General features: G+C 43.2%; 1 protein-coding gene across 1 annotated transcript in view; it reads left to right on the top strand.

Moving 5' to 3' along the window:
* The window catches only part of araf (A-Raf proto-oncogene, serine/threonine kinase), a 29,476-nt gene extending 5,860 nt beyond the window's left edge, over positions 1–23,616 (top strand). The window contains exons 3-16 of the mRNA XM_029638257.2: positions 3,619–3,722; positions 4,062–4,164; positions 4,398–4,552; positions 11,013–11,117; positions 11,330–11,474; positions 11,682–11,712; positions 11,827–11,954; positions 12,656–12,858; positions 13,102–13,278; positions 13,561–13,607; positions 14,242–14,360; positions 14,751–14,882; positions 19,410–19,544; positions 19,742–23,616. Coding sequence (XP_029494117.1) covers positions 3,619–3,722; positions 4,062–4,164; positions 4,398–4,552; positions 11,013–11,117; positions 11,330–11,474; positions 11,682–11,712; positions 11,827–11,954; positions 12,656–12,858; positions 13,102–13,278; positions 13,561–13,607; positions 14,242–14,360; positions 14,751–14,882; positions 19,410–19,544; positions 19,742–19,882 — 1,725 coding nt within the window. The 3' untranslated portion in view covers positions 19,883–23,616. The remainder of the gene's footprint in view (positions 1–3,618; positions 3,723–4,061; positions 4,165–4,397; positions 4,553–11,012; positions 11,118–11,329; positions 11,475–11,681; positions 11,713–11,826; positions 11,955–12,655; positions 12,859–13,101; positions 13,279–13,560; positions 13,608–14,241; positions 14,361–14,750; positions 14,883–19,409; positions 19,545–19,741) is intronic.
* Positions 23,617–23,637: the final 21 nt, after the last annotated feature.

Raw genomic sequence — 23,637 nt, 5'->3', positions numbered from 1 at the left:
AGCGACATCATTGATGTATACAGAGAAGAGTCGGTCCAAGAATTGAACCCTGTGGCACCCCCATAGAGACTGCCAGAGGTCCGGACAGCAGACCCTCCGATTTGACACACTGAACTCTATCAGAGAAGTAGTTGGTGAACCCGGCGAGGCAATCATTTGAGAAACCAAGGCTGTCGAGTCTGCCGATGAGGATGTGGTGATTGACAGAGTCGAAAGCCTTGGCCAGATCAATGAATACGGCTGCACAGTAATGTCTCTTATCGATGGAGGTTAAGATATCGTTTAGGACCTTGAGCGTGGCTGAGGTGCACCCATGACCAGCTCTGAAACCAGATTGCATAGCAGAGAAGGTATGGTGAGATGCATGGTACGGTGAAATGCACGAAAGTGCTGTTTGAATGAATTCTTACGAGCCTGCTGCTGCCTACCATTGCTCAGTCAAACTGCTCTATCAAATATCAAATCATTGACTTAATTATAACATAATAACACACAGAAATACGAGCCTTTGCTCATTAATATGGTCAAATCCGGAAACTATCATTTCGAAAACAAAACGTTTATTATTTCAGTGAAATGCGGAGAAGTTCCGTATTTTATCTAACGGGTGGCATCTATACGTCTAAATATTGCTGTTACATTGTACAACCTTCAATATTATGTCATAATTACTTAAAATTCTGGCAAATTAGTCAGCCCAAACTGTTGCATATACCCTGACTCTGCGTGCAATGAACGCAAGAGAAGTAACACAATTTCACCTGGTTAATATTGCCTGCTAACGCTAGCTAAATATGCAGGTTTAAAAAAATATGCATTGATTTTTAAAAAAAATATATACTTGTGTATGCGCTTTTGTTAAATCATTTTAGTTGGCTGTTTTTGTTAGAAAGTAGTCTTCACACAGTTTGCCAGGTATTTATGGTTAGTGACACAATTTACCTAGTTAAAGGAAATTCAAAGCAATATTAATTAAATATGCAGGTTTAAAAATATATACTTGTGTATTGATTTTAAGAAAGGCATTGATATTTATGGTTAGGTACACAAAGCAACGACAGTCCTTTTTCTCGAATGCGCACCACATCGATTATATGCAACGCAGGACACGCTAGATAAACTAGTAATATCATCAACCATGTGTAGTTAACTAGTGATTATGATTGATTGTTTTTTATAAGGTAAGTTTAATGCTAGCTAACAACTTACCTTGGCTTCTTACTGCATTCGCGTAACAGGCAGGCTCCTCGTGGATGGCAATGAGAGGCAGGTGGTTAGAAAGTTGGACTAGTTAACTGTAAGGTTGCGAGATTGAATCCCCGAGCTGACAAAGTCTGTCGTTCTGCCCCTGAACAAGGAAGTTAACCTACCATTCCTAGGCCGTCAGTGAAAATAAGAATGTGAGGTCTCCCGGGTGGCGCAGGGGTAAAGGGCGCTGTACTGCAGCGCCAGCTGTGCCACCAGAGACCCTGGGTTCGCGCCCAGTCTCTGTCGTAACCGGCTGCGACCGGGAGGCCGGTGGGGCGACGCACAATTGGCGTCGTCCTAGCGTTGTCCGGATTAGGGAGTGCTTGCCCGGTAGGGATATCCTTATCTCATCGCGCACCATCGACTCCTGTGGCGGGCCGATTGGTGCGGCTGGCTTCCGGGTTGGATGCGCGTTGTGTTAAGAAGCAGTGCGTCTTGGTTGGGTTGTGTATCGGAGGACGCATGACTTTCAACCTTCGTCTCTCCCGAGTTGTAGCGATGAGACAAGATACCACGAAATTGGGGAGAAAGAAGGGGGTAAAATTCAAAAAAATTAAATAAGAATGTGTTCTTAACTGACTTGCCTACTGAAATAAAGGTGTAAAAAAAAATGGTGTCCAAAAATACCGATTTCCGATTGTTATGAAAACTTGAAATCGGTCCTAATTAATCAGTCGACCTCGTATCTCTATGTGTATCTCTATGTATGTGTATATATATTTAAGTATATGCATCTGTGTATATATTGTCATGTCTTTGGCTATGCTGGATTAAGTGATATGACATGCTATTCTATAAAATAATTATTACCTGATTCAGCTAATCATGTAAATGTAATTAACTAGAGTCGGGCACCACAAAATAATATTTATAGAGCTGTTATCTTCCGATTTAAACTCTTACAGACCTAGTAATATTTTACATCAATAGCAGTTAATATTAATCGTCATCTTAATTCAGTCTCATCTGAAAGTTTAAAATTCTTGGTTATCCGCACAAACCCTGGCTAACAAGTTGAATCAGCAATACAAAATTGGGTTTAATTATTTATTTACTAAATACCTAACTAATAATTACACATACACATAATTAAATAATAACTTGATTACAAATTATGTCATAAAGGAAAATGTCCCTAGCAGGCGGAACAGATATGACAGCTTGTTACACAAAAGAAAAGGGGATGGGTTTGAGTGAAAGAGCGGGAAGACTGAGGAACAAAGGGCGAAACTGTGCTATCGTAAATACAGTATCTTATGCATTCTAAATTACCGCCCATTTGGAACAGGAAAATGCAATAAATATTTACTCTGAGCTGCGCTTCGGTAGGTTGGTGGTAGATGGAAGGCCGTGTTGTCCAACCGAGTCCTTTGTCCTTTGAAGAATGTCTCTGGTTGTCAATTGGATACGTTGTAGTAACGCCGTTGTGTGATAGACGGGATACTCTGTCTGTTCCTTCCTAATCCTCGTTTGCAGCGACTGTTGCTAACTCAACGGCTAGGAAGTATCACTTCTGTAGTGAATAAGAGTTCAAAGTTTATACCATTCGCAACCAAAGCTCACGCTGATGTTGGCTTCGTTCTGTAGTTATTATCTGAACCATTCTGACATCGGACCGTCATCCTCGGAACAGGAGGTTATATTGTCGTCAAGGGCTTATATCGGTAGGGAGAGGAGGGCCTGTTTGAAAAGTTTTATAGCCCATGTCCCTTCACAGGGGCGGGCCACTGATTGAGCAGAGCCCTACCTTATGAAAACCCAAATTTCACATTTTAGAAGCTAAATTCACATTTCATCCCATCCATGTGAATCCGATAACTCTGATGTGTAGACTTTCCACTGTAGAGTTTGTCATCTTATCATTGATGAGAATGTCTCAGATGACAACCGAACTGACATATTCATTATGTTCAATCGGTCGGATTACCAGAATATAGTTCATTTCCCCCCACCTTCTGATGTTCCCAGAATCTCTATGTTAACCAAGGGTTTTGCAAATGTAACCTCAGTAGGATAGAGGAAAAAGGGGGGAAGAGGTATTTATGATTGTCATAAACCTACCCCCAGGCCAACGTCATGACTATGTATCTATATGTGCTCATTGTGCAAATGTATTTGTTTTCAATAAACATTGGAGACAAAATATCCATGTCAACAATCTAAGCCAACCCGGTCTGTTTAGACCCATAGTTGCGCACGCGTCGGTTTTGTTGCATAACAACCAACTGTCTACGTGACTTACAAGATTTCTTAACTCTAAATGGTTTTTAGTGTTGTATTTTATCACGTGAAAGTAGTTATTTCTCTGACATTGCTAAACTAGCTTTCATATACCTCCTATTTTGTTCAAACATCTATTTGTGTCTGCAGGTGAATGTTCGCCCTGGGCAGACCGTTTATGACAGTTTGGATAAAGCCCTTAAAGTAAGGGGCCTGAGCCAGGACTGTTGCGCTGTGTTTCGACTCCTAGAAGGGTAAGTGTCTGTTGTAGCCCATATGGCTCAGGTCAAAAGTAGTGCACTATATAAGAAACAGGGTGCTATTTGGGACTTGGACATCTTGTCAGTGTCATACTTTATGAACACTTAACTAAACTGGCAGACTGATTTGATTCCATTTGGGTCACTCCCCCTTTAACCTGATTTATAACACAATTTTTATATACATTGTTGCTCAAACAATATTTCTTAACTTTCTATGTACAACCCCAGAATACATTTTTAGCTGCTTTGTCTTTCATGGCAATACAGTTTTCTGATTCAGCTTTGTTCTCCCATTTCCTTTGTCTTTTTGTCCACCACCCCCTCCTGCAGTCGCAAGAGACTAACTGATTGGAACACTGACATCACCCCGCTGGTAGGAGAAGAGCTTCTGGTGGAGGTGTTGGATGATGTCCCCCTCACCATGCATAACTTTGTAAGTAGATCTTGTAATTGTTTCACTCTGCATTCGTGTATTGTATGGCAACACCTATTTTTCCAGTAGTGGTTACCACCACCACGTTTTAATGAATGTGCTTGTTAGAATACTGGACCTATCACTACTTTGTCACAAACCCTCACCTCACTTTCCTTCTTAAACACTGCCCTACCGTTTCAATTGAAATGTCTGAAAAATACACAACCTATTTAAAGTCATTTGTATTCCAGGTACGAAAAACCTTCTTTAAGTTGGCCTATTGTGACTTCTGTCACAAGTTTCTGTTCAACGGCTTCAGATGTCAGACATGCGGCTACAAGTTTCACCAGCACTGCAGTAGCAAGGTCCCCACTGTGTGTGTGGACATGGACACTATAACAAAACGGTGAGTCTGTCGAGGACATGGAGACGGAACAGGGATACTGTCCTAGATTGTATGAGTCAATAATGTTGTCAGTCTCCAGTACAAATCAAATCAAATTTTATTTGTCGCATACACATGGTTAGCAGATGTTAATGCGAGTGTAGCGAAATGCTTGTGCTTCTAGTTCCGACATTGCAGCAATAACCAACAAGTAATCTAACTAACAATTCCAAAACTACTGTCTTACACTTGTGTGTATAAGGGGATAAAGAATATGTACATAAAGATATATGAATGAGTGATGGTACAGAGCGGCATAGGCAAGATGCAATAGATGGTATCGAGTACAGTATATACGTATACATATGAGATGAATAATTTAGGGTATGTAAACATTATATTAGGTAGCATTGTTTAAAGTGGCTAGTGATATATTTTACATTTCCCATCAATTCCCATTATTAAAGTGGCTGGAGTTGAGTCAGTGTGTTGGCAGCAGCCACTCAATGTTAGTGGTGGCTGTTTAACAGTCTGATGGCCTTGAGATAGAAGCTGTTTTTCAGTCTCTCGGTCCCAGCTTTGATGCACCTGTACTGACCTCGCCTTCTGGATGATAGCGGGGTGAACAGGCAGTGGCTCCGGGTGGTTGTTGTCCTTGATGATCTTTATGGCCTTCCTGTAACATCGGGTGGTGTAGGTGTCCTGGAGGGCAGGTAGTTTGCCCCCGGTGATGCGTTGTGCAGACCTCACTACCTCTGGAGAGCCTTACCGTTGTGGGCGGAGCAGTTGCCGTACCAGGCGGTGATAAAGCCCGCCAGGATGCTCTCGATTGTGCATCTGTAGAAGTTTGAGTGCTTTTGGTGACAAGCCGAATTTCTTCAGCCTCCTGAGGTTGAAGAGGCGCTGCTGCGCCTTCTTCACGATGCTGTCAGTGTGAGTGGACCAATTCAGTTTGTCTGTGATGTGTATGCCGAGGAACTTAACTTGCTACCCTCTCCACTACTGTTCCATCGATGTGGATAGGGGGGTGTTCCTTCTGCTGTTTCCTGAAGTCCACAATCATCTCCTTAGTTTTGTTGACGTTGAGTGTGAGGTTATTTTCCTGACACCACACTCCGAGGGCCCTCACCACCTCCCTGTAGGCCGTCTCGTCGTTGTTGGTAATCAAGCCTACCACTGTTGTGTCGTCCGCAAACTTGATGATTGAGTTGGAGGCGTGCGTGGCCACGCAGTCGTGGGTGAACAGGGAGTACAGGAGAGGGCTCAGAACCCACCCTTGTGGGGCCCCAGTGTTGAGGATCAGCGGGGTGGAGATGTTGTTGCCGACCCTCACCACCTGGGGGCGGCCCATCAGGAAGTCCAGTTGCACAGGGCGGGGTCGAGACCCAGGGTCTCGAGCTTGATGACGAGCTTGGAGGGTACTATGGTGTTAAATGCCGAGCTGTAGTCGATGAACAGCATTCTCACATAGGTATTCCTCTTGTCCAGATGGGTTAGGGCAGTGTGCAGTGTGGTTGAGATTGCATCGTCTGTGGACCTATTTGGGCGGTAAGCATATTGGAGTGGGTCTAGGGTGTCAGGTAGGGTGGAGGTGATATGGTCCTTGACTAGTCTCTCAAAGCACTTCATGATGACGGAAGTGAGTGCTACGGGGCGGTAGTCGTTTAGCTCAGTTACCTTTCTTGGGAACAGGAACAATGGTGGCCCTCTTGAAGCATGTGGGAACAGCAGACTGGGATAGAGATTGATTGAATATGTCCGTAAACACACCAGCCAGCTGGTCTGCGCATGCTCTGAGGGCGCGGCTGGGGATGCCGTCTGGGCCTGCAGCCTTGCGAGGGTTAACACGTTTAAATGTTTTACTCACCTCGGCTGCAGTGAAGGAGAGGCCGCATGTTTTGGTTGCAGGCCGTGTCAGTGGCACTGTATTGTCCTCAAAGCGGGCAAAAAAGTTATTTAGTCTGCCTGGGAGCAAGACATCCTGGTCCGTGACGGGGCTGGTTTTCATTTTGTAATCCGTGATTGACTGTAGACCCTGCCACATACCTCTTGTGTCTGAGCTGTTGAATTGAGATTCTACTTTGTCTCTATACTGACGCTTAGCTTGTTTGATTGCCTTGCGGAGGGAATAGCTACACTGTTTGTATTCGGTCATATTTCCGGTGGGAATGTTTTAATCGTTGCTATGTGAACGACATCTTCAACGCACGTTCTAATGAACTCGCACACCGAATCAGCGTATTCGTCAATGTTGTTGTCTGACGCAATACGAAACGTATCCCAGTTCACGTGATGGAAGCAGTCTTGGAGTGTGGAATCAGATTGGTCGGACCAGCGTTGAACAGACCTCAGCGTGGGAGCTTCTTGTTTTAGTTTCTGTCTGTAGGCAGGGATCAGCAAAATGGAGTCGTGGTCAGCTTTTCCGAAAGGAGGGCGGGGCAGGGCCTTATATGCGTCGCGGAAGTTAGAATAGCAGTGATCCAAGGTTTTGCCAGCCCTGGTTGTGCAATTGATATGCTGATACAATTTAGGGAGTCTTGTTTTCAGATTAGCCTTGTTAAAATCCCCAGCTACAATGAATGCAGCCTCAGGATGTATGGATTCAAGTTTGTTCAGAGCCATCGATGTGTCTGCTTGGGGGGGAATATATACGGCTGTGATTATAATCGAAGAGAATTCCCTTGGTAGATAATGCGGTCTACATTTGATTGTGAGGAATTCTAAATCAGGTGAACAGAAGGACTTGAGTTCCTGTATGCTTTTGTGACCACACCACGTCTCGTTAGCCATAAGGCATACGCCCCCGCCCCTCTTCTTACCAGAAAGATGTTTTTTTCTGTCGGCGCGATGCGTGGAGAAACCGATAGCGTCTCTCCAGTGAGCCATGTTTCCGTGAAGCAAAGAACGTTAGTCTCTGATGTCTCTTTGGAATGCTACCCTTGATCGGATTTCATAAAGCTTGTTGTCAAGAGACTGGACATTGGCGAGAAGTATACTGGGGAGTGGTGCACGATGAGCCCGTCTCCGGAGTCTGACCAGAAGACCGCTACGTTTCCCTCTTTTAACGAAGTCGTTTTTTTGGGTCGCCGGCTGGGATCCATTCCGTTGTCCTGGGTGAAAGGCAGAACACAGGATCCGCTTCGCGAAAGTCATATTCTTGGTCGTACTGATGGTGAGTTGACGCTGCTCTTATATTCAGTAGTTATTCTCGACTGTATGTAATGAAACCTAAGATGACCTGGGGTACTAATGTAAGAAATAACATGTAAAAAAAACAAAAAACTGCATAGTTTCCTAGGAACGTGAAGCGAGGCGGCCATCTCTGTCGGCGCCGGAAGAGGAAGATTGTGACATTGTGATAAGGTTTAAAATCCTACAATGGTCTTGATTTATTTTGTTTGGGTGTCCATGGGTTCTTAAGAAGTCTAATATTCATTTATCTGATTTCGAGGTCTTAATTCTTAAAATGTCTTCAATCCCATTGTCAATGGTTGTAAAAAATGCGAAGGAGACGATTACAGTGTTTCCGTTATATTGTGCTGCTGCTTAATTGTTGCCACCACGAAAAATAAACAAAATAAATCATCAAATACTGTAAGTGCAATTTCAAGATGTTCAAGAGCTATCCACATGTGCGCCTGTGTGTGTGCACGTCACGTGAGTTGGGCTGTTGCCAGAGCAGAGCAAGGTGGCCTTACAGTCATGGGCAAAAGTTTTGAGAATGGCACAAAAATATCTCAGTTTGTATGATGGAAATTTGCATATACTCCAGAATGTTATGAAGAGTGATCAGATGAAACGCAATTAATTGCAAAGTCCCTCTTTGCCATGCAAATGAACTGAATCCAAAATAAACATGTCCACTCCATTTCAGCCCTGCCACAAAAGGACCAGCTGACATGTCAGTGATTCTCTTGTTAACACAGGTGTGAGTGTTGACGAGGACAAGGCTGGAGATCGCACATGCTGATTTGAGTTCGAATAACAGACTGGAAGCTTCAAAAGGAGGGTGGTGTTTGGAATCATTGTTCTTTCTCTGTCAATCATGGTTACCTGCAAGGAAACACGTGCTGTCATAATTGCTTTGCACAAAAAGGGCTTCACAGGCAAGGATATTGCTGCCAGTAAGATTGCACCTAAATCAACCATTTATCGGATCGTCAAGAACTTCAAGGAGAGCAGTTCAATTGTTGTGAAGAATGCTTTAGGGCGCCCAACAAAGTCCAGCAAGCGCCAGGACCATCTCCTAAAGTTGATTCAGTTGCACGATTGTGGCACCGCCAGTACAGAGCTTGCTCAGCAATGGCAGGTGTGATTGCATCTGCATGCACAGTGAGGCGAAGACTTTTGGAGGATGGCCTTGGTGTCAAGAAGGGCAGCAAAGAAGCCACTCCAGGAAAAATATCAGGGACAGACTGATGTTCTGCTAAAGGTACAGGGATTGCACTGCTTGAGGACTGGGGTAAAGTTATTTTCTCTGATGAATCCCCTTTCCGATTGTTTGGGGAATCCGTAAAAATGCTTGTCCGGAGAAGACCAGGTGAGCGCTACCGTCAGTCCTGTGTCATGGCAACAGTAAAGCATCCTGAGACCATTCATGTGTGGGGTTACTTCTCAGCCAAGGGAGTGGGCTCACTCACAATTTTGTCCAAGAACATAGCCATGAATAAAGAATGGTACCAACACATCCTCCGAGAGCAACTTCACCCAGCCATCTAGGAACAGTTTGGTGACGAACAATCCCTTTTTAGCATGATGGAGCACCTTGCCATAAGGCAAAAGTGATAACGAAGTGGCTCAAGGAACAAAACATCGATATTTTGGGTCCATGGCCAGGAAACTCCCCTGACCTTAATCCCATTGAGAACTTGTGGTCAATCATCAAGAGGTGGATGGACAAACAAAACCCCACAAATTCTGACAAACTCCAAGCATTGATTATGCAAGAATGGGCTGCCATCAGTGTGGCCCAGAAGTTAATTGACAGCATGCCAGGGCGGATTGCAGAGGTCTTGAAAAAGAAGGGTCAACACTGCAAATATTGACTCTTTGCATCAACTTCATATAATTGTCAATAAAAGCCTTTGACACGTATGAAATGCTTGTAATTATACTTCAGTATTCCATAGTAACATCTTACAAAACTATCTAAAGACACTGAAGTAGCAAACTTTGTGGAAATTAGTATTTGTGTCATTCTCAAAACCTTTGGCCACGACTGTACAGTTTGATAGACAACTTTTAACTAAAGCTGGGATGATAAACCCTCCTCTTACCAATGCAATTTTTTCTTATGTCGGAGATTAGGCTACACAACGTTCCTGGTGATTTATGGGTTCTAAAACCATTTTTGGAGAACAGTAATGTGCGTTAGCCTGCTTCCTGCAATGAAAGCAAATCAAATTGTATTTGTCACATGCACCGAATACACCATGTGTTTTGAGTTCCCACTTCCTCAGGTTGTAAATTATGTAGCATAGGATATAGCCTAGAACAATATACATAAACACATGCAGGCAAATTAATCTATAAAGACCCGAAAATATATCTGATTATTTTGAATAGCCATCATGTATTCCCTGAGCATGTTAGCTATTTCATCTAACTTCTTTCAGGTCTTACTTGGCACTGGAAAAGGTATGACTAGAGCCATCCTGCTTAGCTACCTTACCTCAAAGTATAGGCATTTGATACATGATTCACTGAACAAGGTTATTTTTTTATTTGACTTTTTGGATGTAGGCTTATGTTCTAATGTTATAGAATAATACCTCCGGGAGAGCTACTGTGTGTGTGGACTTTTCTTCCAGCCCACTATAACACACAAGATTCTACAAATCCACTGCTCAACAGGACCTTGTTAAGCTGGTCCAAGTGTGATCAAAAGCCTGCATACCCTGTGGCCAAGCTCTAAAGATGGAGAGAACATATGTTTTATACAGTAACAGTGCTGTATATCTGACTTTAAAGCATTTTTTCCCCCACAGGTATGGTATTGAGTATCATTATACTAAGCTAGTATTGACATCGAAGCCAAAATTATTAACCTAGTTTGTGATCTCGCTAATAGCCTAAACAAATGCAGATGGGAAACCCCGCGCTTCAGCCATGTATAGCCTATCCAGTAGCCACTATGCTACATCTGTCAGGCTCATTGCTAAGAAAGCACACCTGCCTGATAATGAGCCATGTAGGCTATAGCCCTAAAAATGACTTTTTTGCCAACATGGGCTCATTTCTGGAGGGGAATATTAGCATGTGTGTTGCATGCAGACCTCAGAATTGGCATTAAATTGAATTCCAAGTGGTATTAAGGTATTATTTTAGTCTTGAATTCAACCTCATGGAGCCTGTGGAGACCCTGTTTTCACAAGGTCACTCATGTCACTTCATATTTGTTGTACTGTTAGCATTGTGTGACTGGAACAGTGCTCCTTACCCCTGGTTTAGCCTCTGTGTATGTACTGTACCTTGTTTCCAGGTGCACACCTAATCCTTGCCCAGATGAGTACCCTCAGATATCCATACTGTTGCCAGACAACTCCATATCCCAGAGCGACATAGCCTTAACCCCGGATCCTTCTGGGTAAGTGGATCTGAATCATAGTCAAATGCATCCCAAATTGTACCCTATTCCTTGGTCAGTAGTAGTGTGCTATAAAGGGAATAGGGTGCCATGTAAAATGAAAGTCCCAGTCTAGAGACCATATGGTATTGGTGCCCCCTTCCAATGGAGAACGGTAACTCTTCAAAAATGAACCTTAACCTGTACTGTTGTGCTCCTATGTTTTCATATAGGCACGGACTACTGTCCCCAACCTCGGCCTTCCGGTTTCCTCTGCCAGGTGGAGATGGTCAGTCTCTACAGAGGCATCGGTCCACCTCCACCCCCAATGTCCACATGGTCAGCACCGTAGGCCCTGCCGGTGTCAGCATCATAGAGGTGAGACAGTCACACCCACAATGCAGGGTCTGGTATTACACGCCAGGATTTACTATACTATGCAATTTCAGCAGTCCATTTATTACAGCTAATTTCTCATCCCCTACAATGGCATACATCACACCTATAGCGGGCATCGATCTGAGTCAATGTTTAAATGATATTGGACCTTAGCATAACCACTAAGTGTTTTTGTTCTCTTTTTAGGATGCGTTAAAATTACAAAACAATACAATGGGTGAGATTTTAAAATGATCAGATTTATTTATTTATTTGAGATTACTATTATTGAGATTATTCGCCCCTTGCAAGTGTTTAATAACTTGCTCATTTGGTACTGTATTATATACAGTTCCTGAACCATCACCCAAACCCTCTACCAGCCCGCCCTCCCTGGGCTCCCCTGGCAGGAGACCCCCCAAATCCCCCTCAGAGCACAAGGAGCGCAAGCCCTCCTCATCTGACGACAAAAAGAAAGTGGTAAGTAGAAATTAGATATGCCAGCAGTGCTAAAAAAAAAAAGGCTTCTATGGAATGAGGTTTTCATCTGGGGAAAGTCCCAAAAATGTAAAGGTGGCCTCCCAGGTGGCGCAGTGGTCTAGGGCACTGCATCGCAGCGCTAGCTGTGCCACCAGAGACTCTGGGTTCGAGCCCAGGCTCTGTCGCAGCCGGCCGTGACTGGGAGGTCCCTGGGGCGACGCACAATTGGCCTAGCGTCGTCCGGGTTAGGGAGCGTTTGGCCGGTAGGGATGTCCTTGTCTCATCGCGCACCAGCGACTCCTGTGGCGGGCCGGGCACAGTGTGTGCTAACCAAGGTCGCCAGGTGCACGGTGTTTCCTCCGACACATTGATGCGGCTGGGTTCCGGGGTGGATGCTTGCTGTGTTAAGAAGCAGTGCGGCTTGGTTGGGTTGTGTTTCGGAGGACGCATGACTTTCGACCTTCGTCTCTCCCGAGCCCGTACGGGAGTTGTAGCAATGAGGCAAGATAGTAACTTCTAATAATTGGTAACTTTTTTTAATGTAAAGGTGACGGCATCAACGGTTGTTGCAGTCTTTTTTTGGAGATGACATCACCTTTTTTTAGAAAGTGATGTCCGGGACTCTGAACCCTTTGTGTTTGCTGTTAATTAGTGATGGGGATGTTGTTGAAAATAGTGTTGAGTATAGGTTTGTGTTTTAGCACCGTGGCGGTTATAGAGACTCAAGTTACTACTGGGAGGTCCACTCGCGAGAAGTCAACATCCAGAAAAGGATAGGTGCAGGCTCCTTTGGGACTGTCTTCAAGGGCAAGTGGCACGGCGACGTGGCCATCAAGATCCTCAAAGTGACAGAGCCAACACCTGAGCAGTTGCAAGCCTTTAAAAATGAAATGCAAGTGCTACGGTGAGAAGCTGCTCTCTTCTTGTTAGTTACATTGACAAATTAATGAATGCTATTTTTATCAGGTCCTGGTATACCGGTATGTACATTACTCAATGACTGTGCTGTGCCGGAATGTACATTATTCAAACGTTATAGATCGAACATGGTGAATTGAGGAAACATGCAGTTTTAGGAGTGATATGGAGAGTTATGCAGTGTGTTTTGTGACTAATATTGCTCCCTGGTTGGTTCCCTCCCCCGCAGAAAGACACGCCACGTCAACATTCTGCTGTTCATGGGCTTCATGACTAAGCCTAACTTTGCAATCATCACACAGTGGTGTGAGGGCAGCAGCCTGTACCGCCATCTGCACGTCTCTGAGACCAAGTTTGAGACCATGCGTCGCATCGACGTGGCCAGGCAGACAGCACAGGGCATGGAGTAAGGCTGCAGCTCTTTGCACACTGTTATTAAAGGGGAAATCTGGAATTTGTACATCTATTTTTGAACTTTTAAATTCTTGATTCGTAGCAATGGATTCTTGAATATAACTTATACATGCCTCATGAGCTGGGTTCGACTGTCTTATTTCGTCACGTGGTGCTTTTTATTCGCACCTGAAAAGTAGTCGTTTTTTAAAGTAAAAAAAAAAAGTTTGACTTCTTTGGTATAGTCAATTGTAAATAACATTAGTCTTTTTTATTTATTTATTTATTTTTTCAGTTATCTTCATGCCAAGAATATAATTCATCGAGACCTGAAATCAAACAGTATCCTTTCTTGAGCTGGGCTTTTCTCTCTGAAGATTAATACCATTATATGGATAAGGCCCTGATCCTAGATCAGCAGTCATACTCTTACGACGCTTTATGAATATTGTCAGTGGTGAGGCTCTGTCAGAGCTTCCTTTACCTAGTGTAGGCCTTTGCAGCCAATGAAGAATAACCACAGAAGTATTTTTAAACACCCCTTTTATTTTGTGTTTCTTTGAGTTCAGAGCTGCTAACCACTAATATTCATGTTTTTATAGTGTGGCAGTTGTGAAATCTATGCATCATGAATTGCGTGTTATGTTGCTTGGTGTGAGCCTGTTTGGCTTCAAACTGTGTCACAGCATCTCTTCTTCCCCTTTTTTAAAGGCTAAGTAGAATGTATCAGGCTTTCTAGCAGATCCATGGAGATGTATTAGAACAAATTGATCTAACTCTCGTATTTGTCACGCTTCATAAAATGGATCAAATGTTTGTCAGCCCCATCGGAGAGAGATATTTTGTGTCCAAGTCTAGATCACCTTTGTAGAATGTTATCAATTTCACATCTATTTAGATGTGTGATTGATTGGCTTTTCCAAATGTACACACCTACCAACCTACTTGCTGCCATGTTCCTGAGCTCTGTTGTCAGACATCTTCCTCCATGAGGGCTGGACTGTGAAGATCGGGGACTTTGGGCTGGCAACGGTGAAGTCTCGATGGAGTGGCTCTGAGCAGGTAGAACAGCCCAGTGGCTCCATTCTGTGGATGGTAAGTTACTGGCACTCCTGGGTCGTATTCATTACGGCACACTGTAGCAAGCCATTTTGCAATGGAAAACGTTTTGCAACATTCAGGTAGTCACTACCTGTTTCGGTCCGTTGTCTTCCATTTGGTGTCTAGGGAGTACCACCTAGATATCACTCTCTGGTATTGCGTGTGGCGTCATTTCACCTCAACTGTCAATCTACATTTAGCCATGTGATTTTTAATGTCTTGTGAGTGTTCTAGACTTTCAACGGGTAGCATTTCTCTTGTGTGATTTTATATTGTTTTGGAAAAAGAAACAGTTGTAACATCAGCTAGAAAAGGGACATTTTCTACAATGAAACTATCTGCTTGCGTCAGCTGTTCAATGATGTGTGTGTGTTTCCGTTGTAGGCTCCTGAGGTGATCCGGATGCAGGACGCCAACCCTTACACGTTCCAGTCAGACGTGTACGGCTACGGGGTGGTGCTGTTTGAGCTGATGTCGGGGACTCTGCCTTATTCCCAGATTAACAACCGAGACCAGGTGAGAATGTTTTTTTTTTTTTTACAAGTTGCAGCTTCAAGCACACATACTTTACAATGAAATTATTAAATATGTAAGTATTACAAGTTTACAAACCACCATAAATATAACACTTGATGGCTGAGAGGAGGATAGGAACGGTTTGACTCTCAGTAAATGCACTACCGTTCAAAAGTTTGGGGTCACTTAGAAATGTCCTTGTTTTTGAAAGAAAAGAAAAATGTGTCACTTTTTAAAAATAACATCAAATTGATCAGAAATACAGTGTAGACACTTAATGTTGTAAATGATTATTGTAGCTGGAAATGGCTAATTTTGAATGGAATATCTACATTTATCAGCAACCATCACTCCTGTGTTCCAATGGCACGTTGTGTTAGCTGATCCAAGTTTTATCATTTTAAGTCTAATTTTTTCATTAGAAAAAGCTTTTGCAATTATGTTAGCACAGCCGAAAACTGTTGTGCCGATTTAATGAAGCAATAAATCACTCCTCCTTTAGTCTAGTTGAGTGTCTGGAGCATCAGCATTTGTGGGTTCGATTACAGGTTAATCGGGTCTTTGTTTCTGGCCATTTTGAGCCTGTAATCGAACCCACAAATGCTGATACTCAAGATACTCAACTAGTCTAAAGAAGGCCAGTTTTATTGCTTTTTTAATCAGAACAACAGTTTTCAGCTGTGCTAACATAATTGCAAAAGGGTTATCTAATGATCAATTAGCCTTTTAAAATGATAAACTTGGATTAACGAACACAGGAGTGATGGTTGCTGATAATGGGCCTCTGTACGCCTACGTAGATATTCCATTCAAAATGAGCTGTTAACAATGTATCCAATGTACTCACATCCTACCTTACCTTTGTCTGTACACTATGCCTTGAATCTATGCTATCGTGCCCAGAAACCTGCTCCTTTTACACTCTGTTCTGAGCGTGCTAGACGGCCAGTTTGTATAGTCTTTAGCCGTACCCTTATCCTACTTCTCCTCTGTTCCTCTGATGTGGAGGTTAATCCAGATCCTGCAGTGCCTAGCTCCACTCCCACCCCCCAGGTGCTCTCATTTGTTGACTTCTGTAAACGTAAAAGCCTTGGTTTCATGCATGTTAACATTAAAAGCCTACTCCCTACATTTTTTTACTCATTGCTTTAGCACACTCTGCCAACCCAGATGTCTTAGCCGTGTCGGAATCCTGGCTTAGGAAAACCACCAAAAACCCTGAAATCTCCATTGCTAACTATAACGTTTTCCGCCAAGATAGAACTGCCAAAGGGGGCAGTGTTGCAATCTACTGCAAAGATAGCCTGCAGAGTTATTTATTACTAAGTCTATACCCAAACAATTTGAGCTTCTACTTCTAAAAATTCACCTTTCCAGAAACAATTCTCTCACTGTTGCCTTTTGCTATAGACCTCCCTCTGCCCCCAGCTGTGCCCTCGATACCATATGTGAATTGATTGCCCCCCATCTATCTTCTGAGCTCGTGCTACTAGGTGACCTAAACTGGGACATGCTTAACATTCAGGCCATTCTACAAACTAAGCTTGATGCCCTCAATCTCACACAAAATATCAATGAACCTACCAGGTACAACCCCAAATCAGTAAACACGGGCACCCTCATAGATGTCATCCTAACTAATTCACCCTCCAAATACACCTCTGCTGTTTTCAATCAAGATCTCAGCGATCACTGCCTCATTGCCTGCATCCGTAATGGGTCTGCGACCAAACAACCACCCCTCATCACTGTCAAATGCTCCCTGAAACACTTCTGCGAGCAGGCCTTTCTAATCGACCTGGCTGGGGTATCCTGGAATGACATTGACCTCATCCCGTCAGTAGATGATGCCTGGCTATTCTTTAAAAGTGCCTTCCTCACCATCTTAAATAAGCATGCCCCTCTCAAAAAATGTAGAACTAGGAATAGATATAGTCCTTGGTTCACGCCAGACCTGTCTGCCCTTGACCAGCACAAAAACATCCTGTGGCGTTCTGCATTAGCATCGAATAGCCCCCGTGATATGCAACTTTTCAGGGAAGTTAGGAACAAATATACACAGGCAGTTAGAAAAGCTAAGGCAAGCTTTTTCGAACAGAAATTTGCATCCTGTAGTACTAACTCAAAAACGTTCTGGGACACTGTAAAGTCCATGGAGAATAAGAGCACCTCCTCCCAGCTGCCCACTGCTCTGAGGCTAGGAAACACTGTCACCACCGATAAATCCACAATAATTGAGAATTTCAATAAGCATTTCTCTACAGCTGGCCATGCTTTCCACATGGTTACCCCTACCACGGTCAACTGCCCGGCACCCTCCACAGCAACCCGCCAAAGCCCCCACCATTTCTCCTTTACCCACATTCAGATAGCTGATGTTCTGAAAGAGCTGCAAAATCTGGACCCCTACAAATCAGCCGGGCTAGACAATCTGGACCCTCTCTTTCTTAAATTATCTGCTGAAATTGTTGCAACCCCTATTACTAGCCTGTTCAACCTCTTTCGTATCGTCTGAGATTCCCAAAGTTTGGAAAGCTGCCGCGGTCATCCCCCTCTTCAAAGCGGGTGACACTCTAGTCCCAAACTGCTACAGACCTATCTATCCTACCCTGTCTTTCTAAGGTCTTTGAAAGCCAAGTTAACAAACAGATTACTGACCATTTCGAATCAGACCATACCTTCTCTGCTATGCAATCTGGTTTCAGAGCTGGTCATGGGTGCACCTCAGCCACGCTCAAGGTTCTAAACGACATCATAACCCGCCATCGATAAGAGACATTACTGTGCATCCGTATTCATCGACCTGGCCAAGGTTTTCGACTCTGTCAATCACAACATTCTTTATTGGCAGACTCGACAGCCTTGGTTTCTCAAATGATTGCCTCGCCTGGTTTACCAACTACTTCTCTATCAGAGTTCAGTGTGTCAAATCGGAGGGCCTGTTGTCCGGACCTCTGGCAGTCTCTATGGGTGTGCCACAGGGTTCAATTCTAGGGCCAACTCTCTTTTCTGTATACTTCAATGATGTTGCTCTTGCTGCTGGTGATTCTCTGATCTACCTCTGCGCAGACGACACCATTCTGTATACTTCTGGCCCCTCCTTGGACACTGTGTTAACTAACCTCCAGATGAGCTTCAATGCCATACAACTCTCCTTCTGTGGCCTCCACCTGCTCTGAAACGCAGGTAAAACTAAATGCATGCTTTTCAATCGATCACTGTCTGCACCTGCTCGCCCGTCCAGCATCACTACTCTGGACGGCTCTGTCTTAGAATACGTGGACAACTACAAATACCTGGGTGTCTGGTTAGACTAAACTCTCCTTCCAGACTCACATTAAGCATCTCCAATCAAAAATTAAATCTAGAATCGACTTCCTATATCGCAGTAAAGCATCCTTCATTCATGCTGCCAAACATACCCTCGTAAAACTGACCATCCTACCGATCCTCGACTTCGGTGATGTCATCTATAAAATTGCCTCCACCACTCTCCTCAACAAATTGGATGCAGTCTATCACAGTGCCATCCGTTTTGTCACCAAAGCCCCATACACTACCCACCATTGCGACATGTACGCTCTCGTTGGTTGGCCCTCGCTTCATACTCGTCGCCAAACCCACTGGCTCCATGTCATCTACAAGACCCTGCTAGGTAAAGCCCCGCCTTATCTCAGCTCACTGGTCACCATAGCAGCACCCACTTGTAGCACTCGCTCCAGCAGGTGTATCTCACTGGTCACCCCCAAAGCCAATTCCTCCTTTGGTCGTCTTTCCTTCCAGTTCTCTGCTGCCCATGACTGGAACGAATTGCAAAAATCTCTGAAGCTGGAGACTCACATTTCCCTCACTAGCTTTAAGCACCAGCTGTCAGAGCAGCTTATAGATCACTGTACCTGTACATAGCCCATCTGTAAACAGCCCATCTATCTACCTACCTCATCGCCATACTGTTATTTATTTACTTTGCTCCTTTGCACCCCAGTATCTCTACCTGCACATTCATCTTCTGCTGATCTACCATTCGTGTTTAATTGCTATATTGTAATTGCTACTTCGCCACCATGGCCTATTTATTTCCTTACCTCATTTGCACTCACTGTATATAGACTTTTTTTTTTTTTTTTTTCTACTGTATTATTGACCGTATGTTTTGTTTATTCCATGTGTAACTCTGTGTTGTATGTGTCGAATTGCTACGCCTTATCTTGTCCAGGTCGCAGTTGCAAATGAGAACTTGTTCTCAACTAGCCTACCTGTTTAAATAAAGGTGAAATATTTTTTTTTTTTATAAATGTCTACACTGTATTTCGGATCAATTTTATGTTATTTTAATGGACAAAACATGTACTTTTCTTTCAAAATAAGGTAATTTCTTTGTGACCCCAAACTTTTGAACGGTATTGTATCTGAAGGGTGCAGCTCACATGCATGCCATGTAAGATAATTCACATTAAAACCTCTCATGCATAAAAAACACGATACTTCTGTACTGTATCATGTTTACCAACCTGTCTTTTCTCTCAGATACTCTTTATGGTTGGGCGTGGCTACTTGTCTCCAGACCTCAGTTTGCTGTCCAGTAGCTCACCCAAGTCCATGAAGAGGCTCATCATTGACTGCCTGAAGTTCAAACGTGATGAGAGGCCCCTCTTTCCACAGGTGAGAGAGAGCACTGCCAAAGCATTTGTTGTGTGCTTGGTTTATCATAGTCAGCAACAAGAGGGTATTTTACTCATTCCTCTCTTTATTTACTGTTCTCTTGTCTTATTTTATGTATGTCGGCCTCCTTGGTTTTTACTGTTTATGAGCAGGAGTACATTTCCCACTTATATAATGTTCGTTTTGTTTCGCTCCAGGTCATGTTAGGCATTGAGCAGGTCCAGGACCTGTTGCCAAAAATCGAGCGGAGTGCCTCGGAGCCCTCCCTCCATCGGGCTGTCCATGCGGAGGAACTGAACCCACTCCTGTTCCACACCACTCGGCTGATGCCACTGTGAGCTCTGCTAAGCCAGTCCCAGGAGTTGTCTGTCCTTCTGTTTGAGGAAAGAGACCATCACCACTGACGCCAACGCTGGCTGCATTACTCCCATGAGAGCGAGTCCACAGACAGCTGCCCATCCAAACACCCCCAGGGCTGTGTCCCAAATGGCACTCTTTCCTCCATAGTGCACTACTTTTGACTCGAGTCATATGGGCCCCGGTCAAGGTAATGTAGTATAAGGTGAATCGGCTGCTGTTTCGGACGCAACCCATTATTCCCCTTCCTCTGGCACTGGTTGGGGGCTCCTACAGACAACACCACCACCACCAAATGTAACCCTTCCTCACGCCGACACTCCACAGCACATCACAACCCCCTGAGCCCTCAGACTCTCCCTACTACACATCAGAACCACACAGCTTCCCTCCCTCTCCTCCTCCTCCTCACAGGAACAGATGCTGGCCTGGCCAGGTCAGAACCCCTACATTCCTATACTGTCACTCTACTGGCCAGGCCATGTCAGAACCCCTACATTCCTATACTGGCCTGGCTATGGATTTCTCAATGCTGCTTTTAAGTGTGGGACGCCAGACTTTGTAGTCGTATCATAATGACGTCAGTGTTTTGCGCTTTTGAGTGCAAGCGATGAAAGAGAAATGCTTACAGAACAACAATGGCATGCACAGAAGATGACTTTCACTTGGTTGTTGTGACCATATTTTAAGTTATTGGTCCTTTTGGTCCCATAATGGTTTTGGTAAATCATTGTGTCGTCGTGCAGTCTTAGGATATGACCATGAATAAGCTGCTATACAACATGGATTTGAAATGCCACTGTCAAAGACAAGCAGTTTGGGACTCAAGTTAACGGCGGCATCAAATGTGTACGGCACCATTTTAATAGACACAGCCGGGTCGTATTTAGTAGTGCACACCAAAGCAAAACTTTTTGCAACTGAAATACAAAAACACAAGCTTCTTATTGGACATGGTTAGGTAGTTCCTCCCTGTTTCAGTCCATTTTCTTTCATTTGGTGCCTAGTTAATATGACCCAGACCCGTATAAACCTTTGCATTGTTTCCAGTGAATACATAGGCTAGTCTAGCCCAGAGGCCTTCTGTATGGCCTGAAACCTGTAGTCTTAACAAGTAAAAAGTGTTCTCAATGCTTTACATGCTTAGTCAGCTTGACTCTACATTGCACCATGGACAAGCACTTGTGCTAGCAAATCTGGTTAAAACAAGCTGCCTTACTTATATGTAGTTGCTTTTTGCTCATTGTGACACATGAAGCTTACTCATTATCAATCACGTGACACCTAGTTTATCTGAATCCTGCTTTCAATATAACTTTTATGGGGGTATAATAACTTGAAAATGTCAATGTGCGAAACATTGTTTGTTTTCTTAATTCCTGATTGTAGTAGCTTTTACACTTTGACTGGCCTTTAGGAAATGGTAGCCTTTAACTTAAATGAATGACTTCTCCTCTTCCTGCTTCCCATTGCTTTCGATTGTGGGTTGCTACTTCAATTGAGTGTTGCACCTAGTGAAAGATGGTTGGTTGGTTGGTTGCTTGCTTGGTATTAACAGTGATTAGCCTATTGCCCTCAGACTCAACTCTGGACCTCGAAGCCAGTTCCACTGGGTTTTTCTTTCAATTGTTCCCTAATCAGGGCCTGGTTTAGACCTGGGACACCAGGTGAGTGTAATTAAGGTAGGACAGAAAACCAGCTGGCTCCGGACGTCGTAGGGTAAGAGTTGAATACCCCTGGCCTATTGGTTTCCTCCTCCTGTCAGTGACAGTGCATTGATGGTTATTTTAAGTGAGGCTTGTTCAATTGATACTAAGTAGATTGCTCCATGGTGCAACTGGGATGGGATGATGTTATTTTGCTGCGTACTGGTTACAACGAGGGGCAGATTTGAATCATCAATGGTAACTTGTTCTTTTTTTTGTGTGTGTGTGTCATGCTTAATTTGAACTAATCGTAACTGTGATTTTTAACCCATAAGGGTCTGTTGTTTTTGGTCTTATGTATGCTGGAAATGGCTTGGACAGTAGAGGGCGTGATTTCATAATACCTTATTTGACCTGATCAATTTAAACTAGTGCAGAGTCTATTGTGGGGTGATGGTTACTGAACAAACAATAACTGACTTTTTTTTTTTTTTTTTTTTTTTTACTATAAAAAGCAGTTTTTAACCTAGATGTTTTAAAGAGGGGCTGGGTACCCTATTGTTATTTACTCATTCCAATTATGTTGGGTTGTGTGAATAGGTTTGACTTGGAGATTTTGTTAGACAAGGGTTTGTGAAAGACTACATTTCTCATCTTATTTATTGATGTTATTGTCATTGCAGATGGCGGTGTGATAAATCTGCTGTCATGGACCTTTAGGTGGATTAAATGTTTACTGAGTGATAAGAGATCACTCTTTGCAGCATTTAAATCATGGCTGGTTTGGGTTCTCTAACCTAACGGAATGTACTTTCAAGACATGGTACTGTCTCAAACTACTCTAATTGAGCTTCAGATTTTTGATACTCTGTGTCATGCACGTGCATTTAATTAGCTTTTGATTGCATTACATTTTCACCCGGGGCCGTAGTGAGCACTGCATTATTTACTGGGGTGGAATGTGGTATACACCCCACTGAGGTGGTGTATATACCCGCCCTAATGCGGATTCAGTATCCTCCTGAGACTTGGGCTACATTGTCGTTTACCCTCCTCTGGTCAGACCCAGGAAATATTGAATGTCATTAAAGTGGCATTTATACTGTTATTAATGCAATATGCAGCAAAAGAAAGAAAAAGGCATGGAAAATGTGTTTTTGAAGACATTGCACATCAAACATTCATTTGTCCCAGGTGTAGGTCAAACACAAATAATTGAATAGCCCAAAGGCTTTAGAATGAAACATATCTTTCCAAATGAAATCCCTTTTATAGACCTGAGTTTCTGTTAAAGTATCCAGTGCATTTACAGGTGTCTATGATGCAGGAATAGTCTAGCTTCTTATGTTTGGTGGCATTGCTTTACCATAATGGCAGTCGGTTTCTGCTGAATTGATAGTGAGTACATTTGTTACTCAGAGGGACTCTGGTTTCTTTAATGAGCTCCCTATTATTAAATAAGGAAAATATGTCACTTAGAGAAGATATCTTAACATTTCAGTTTAGTCAAATGCATCTTCCTCTCTCTTCAAAAGAGGATATTGTTTCTTCTGTTGTGTTCAGAGAGGAGGACAAAAGTGCCACAGTTACTGAAATTTTGTCAATTTTAAATATAAAGAAATTGACCTCCCCCGAAATCGACTGCGCTAAAGGCATGACATCACATTGAAGATAGCAGTTGCTGTGCTTCAGACACCGGGTAATTACAGGGGTAGCGTGGGGAAACAAACCGGACTCATTTAACAGCTGTCATATTTCAGAGCAGTAAAGAGAACGAATTATCTGTGTCGGAGTAGTTTTGCATATCTAGGTGAATTGCAATAATTTGTGTGTATAGTTTCTGAGGTATCAGGGGTGTTCAGTTTGCAATAAATGGTATATTCTGCTGTGTACAGTTACATTTTTTTTTATGACAAAATTGTACTTGTTTCTATTTTTTGTGATGGTTTCAAAAAAAGAACACAATTATTTTAAAATGTAAAGGAAATCTTAGTATTTTTTTAGTTTTTGTCTTAAAATATTGAGGATGCAGGATTTTATTCTTTAAATAAAACTGTGGAATGCTTAAATGTATTTTTATTCTTAAGTAT

Source organism: Oncorhynchus nerka, linkage group LG27 (assembly GCF_034236695.1).
Source record: "Oncorhynchus nerka isolate Pitt River linkage group LG27, Oner_Uvic_2.0, whole genome shotgun sequence".
Lineage (NCBI taxonomy): Eukaryota > Metazoa > Chordata > Actinopteri > Salmoniformes > Salmonidae > Oncorhynchus > Oncorhynchus nerka.
Note: the sequence above shows the minus strand (reverse complement) of the source record. Positions and strands in the feature narration are given on the sequence as shown.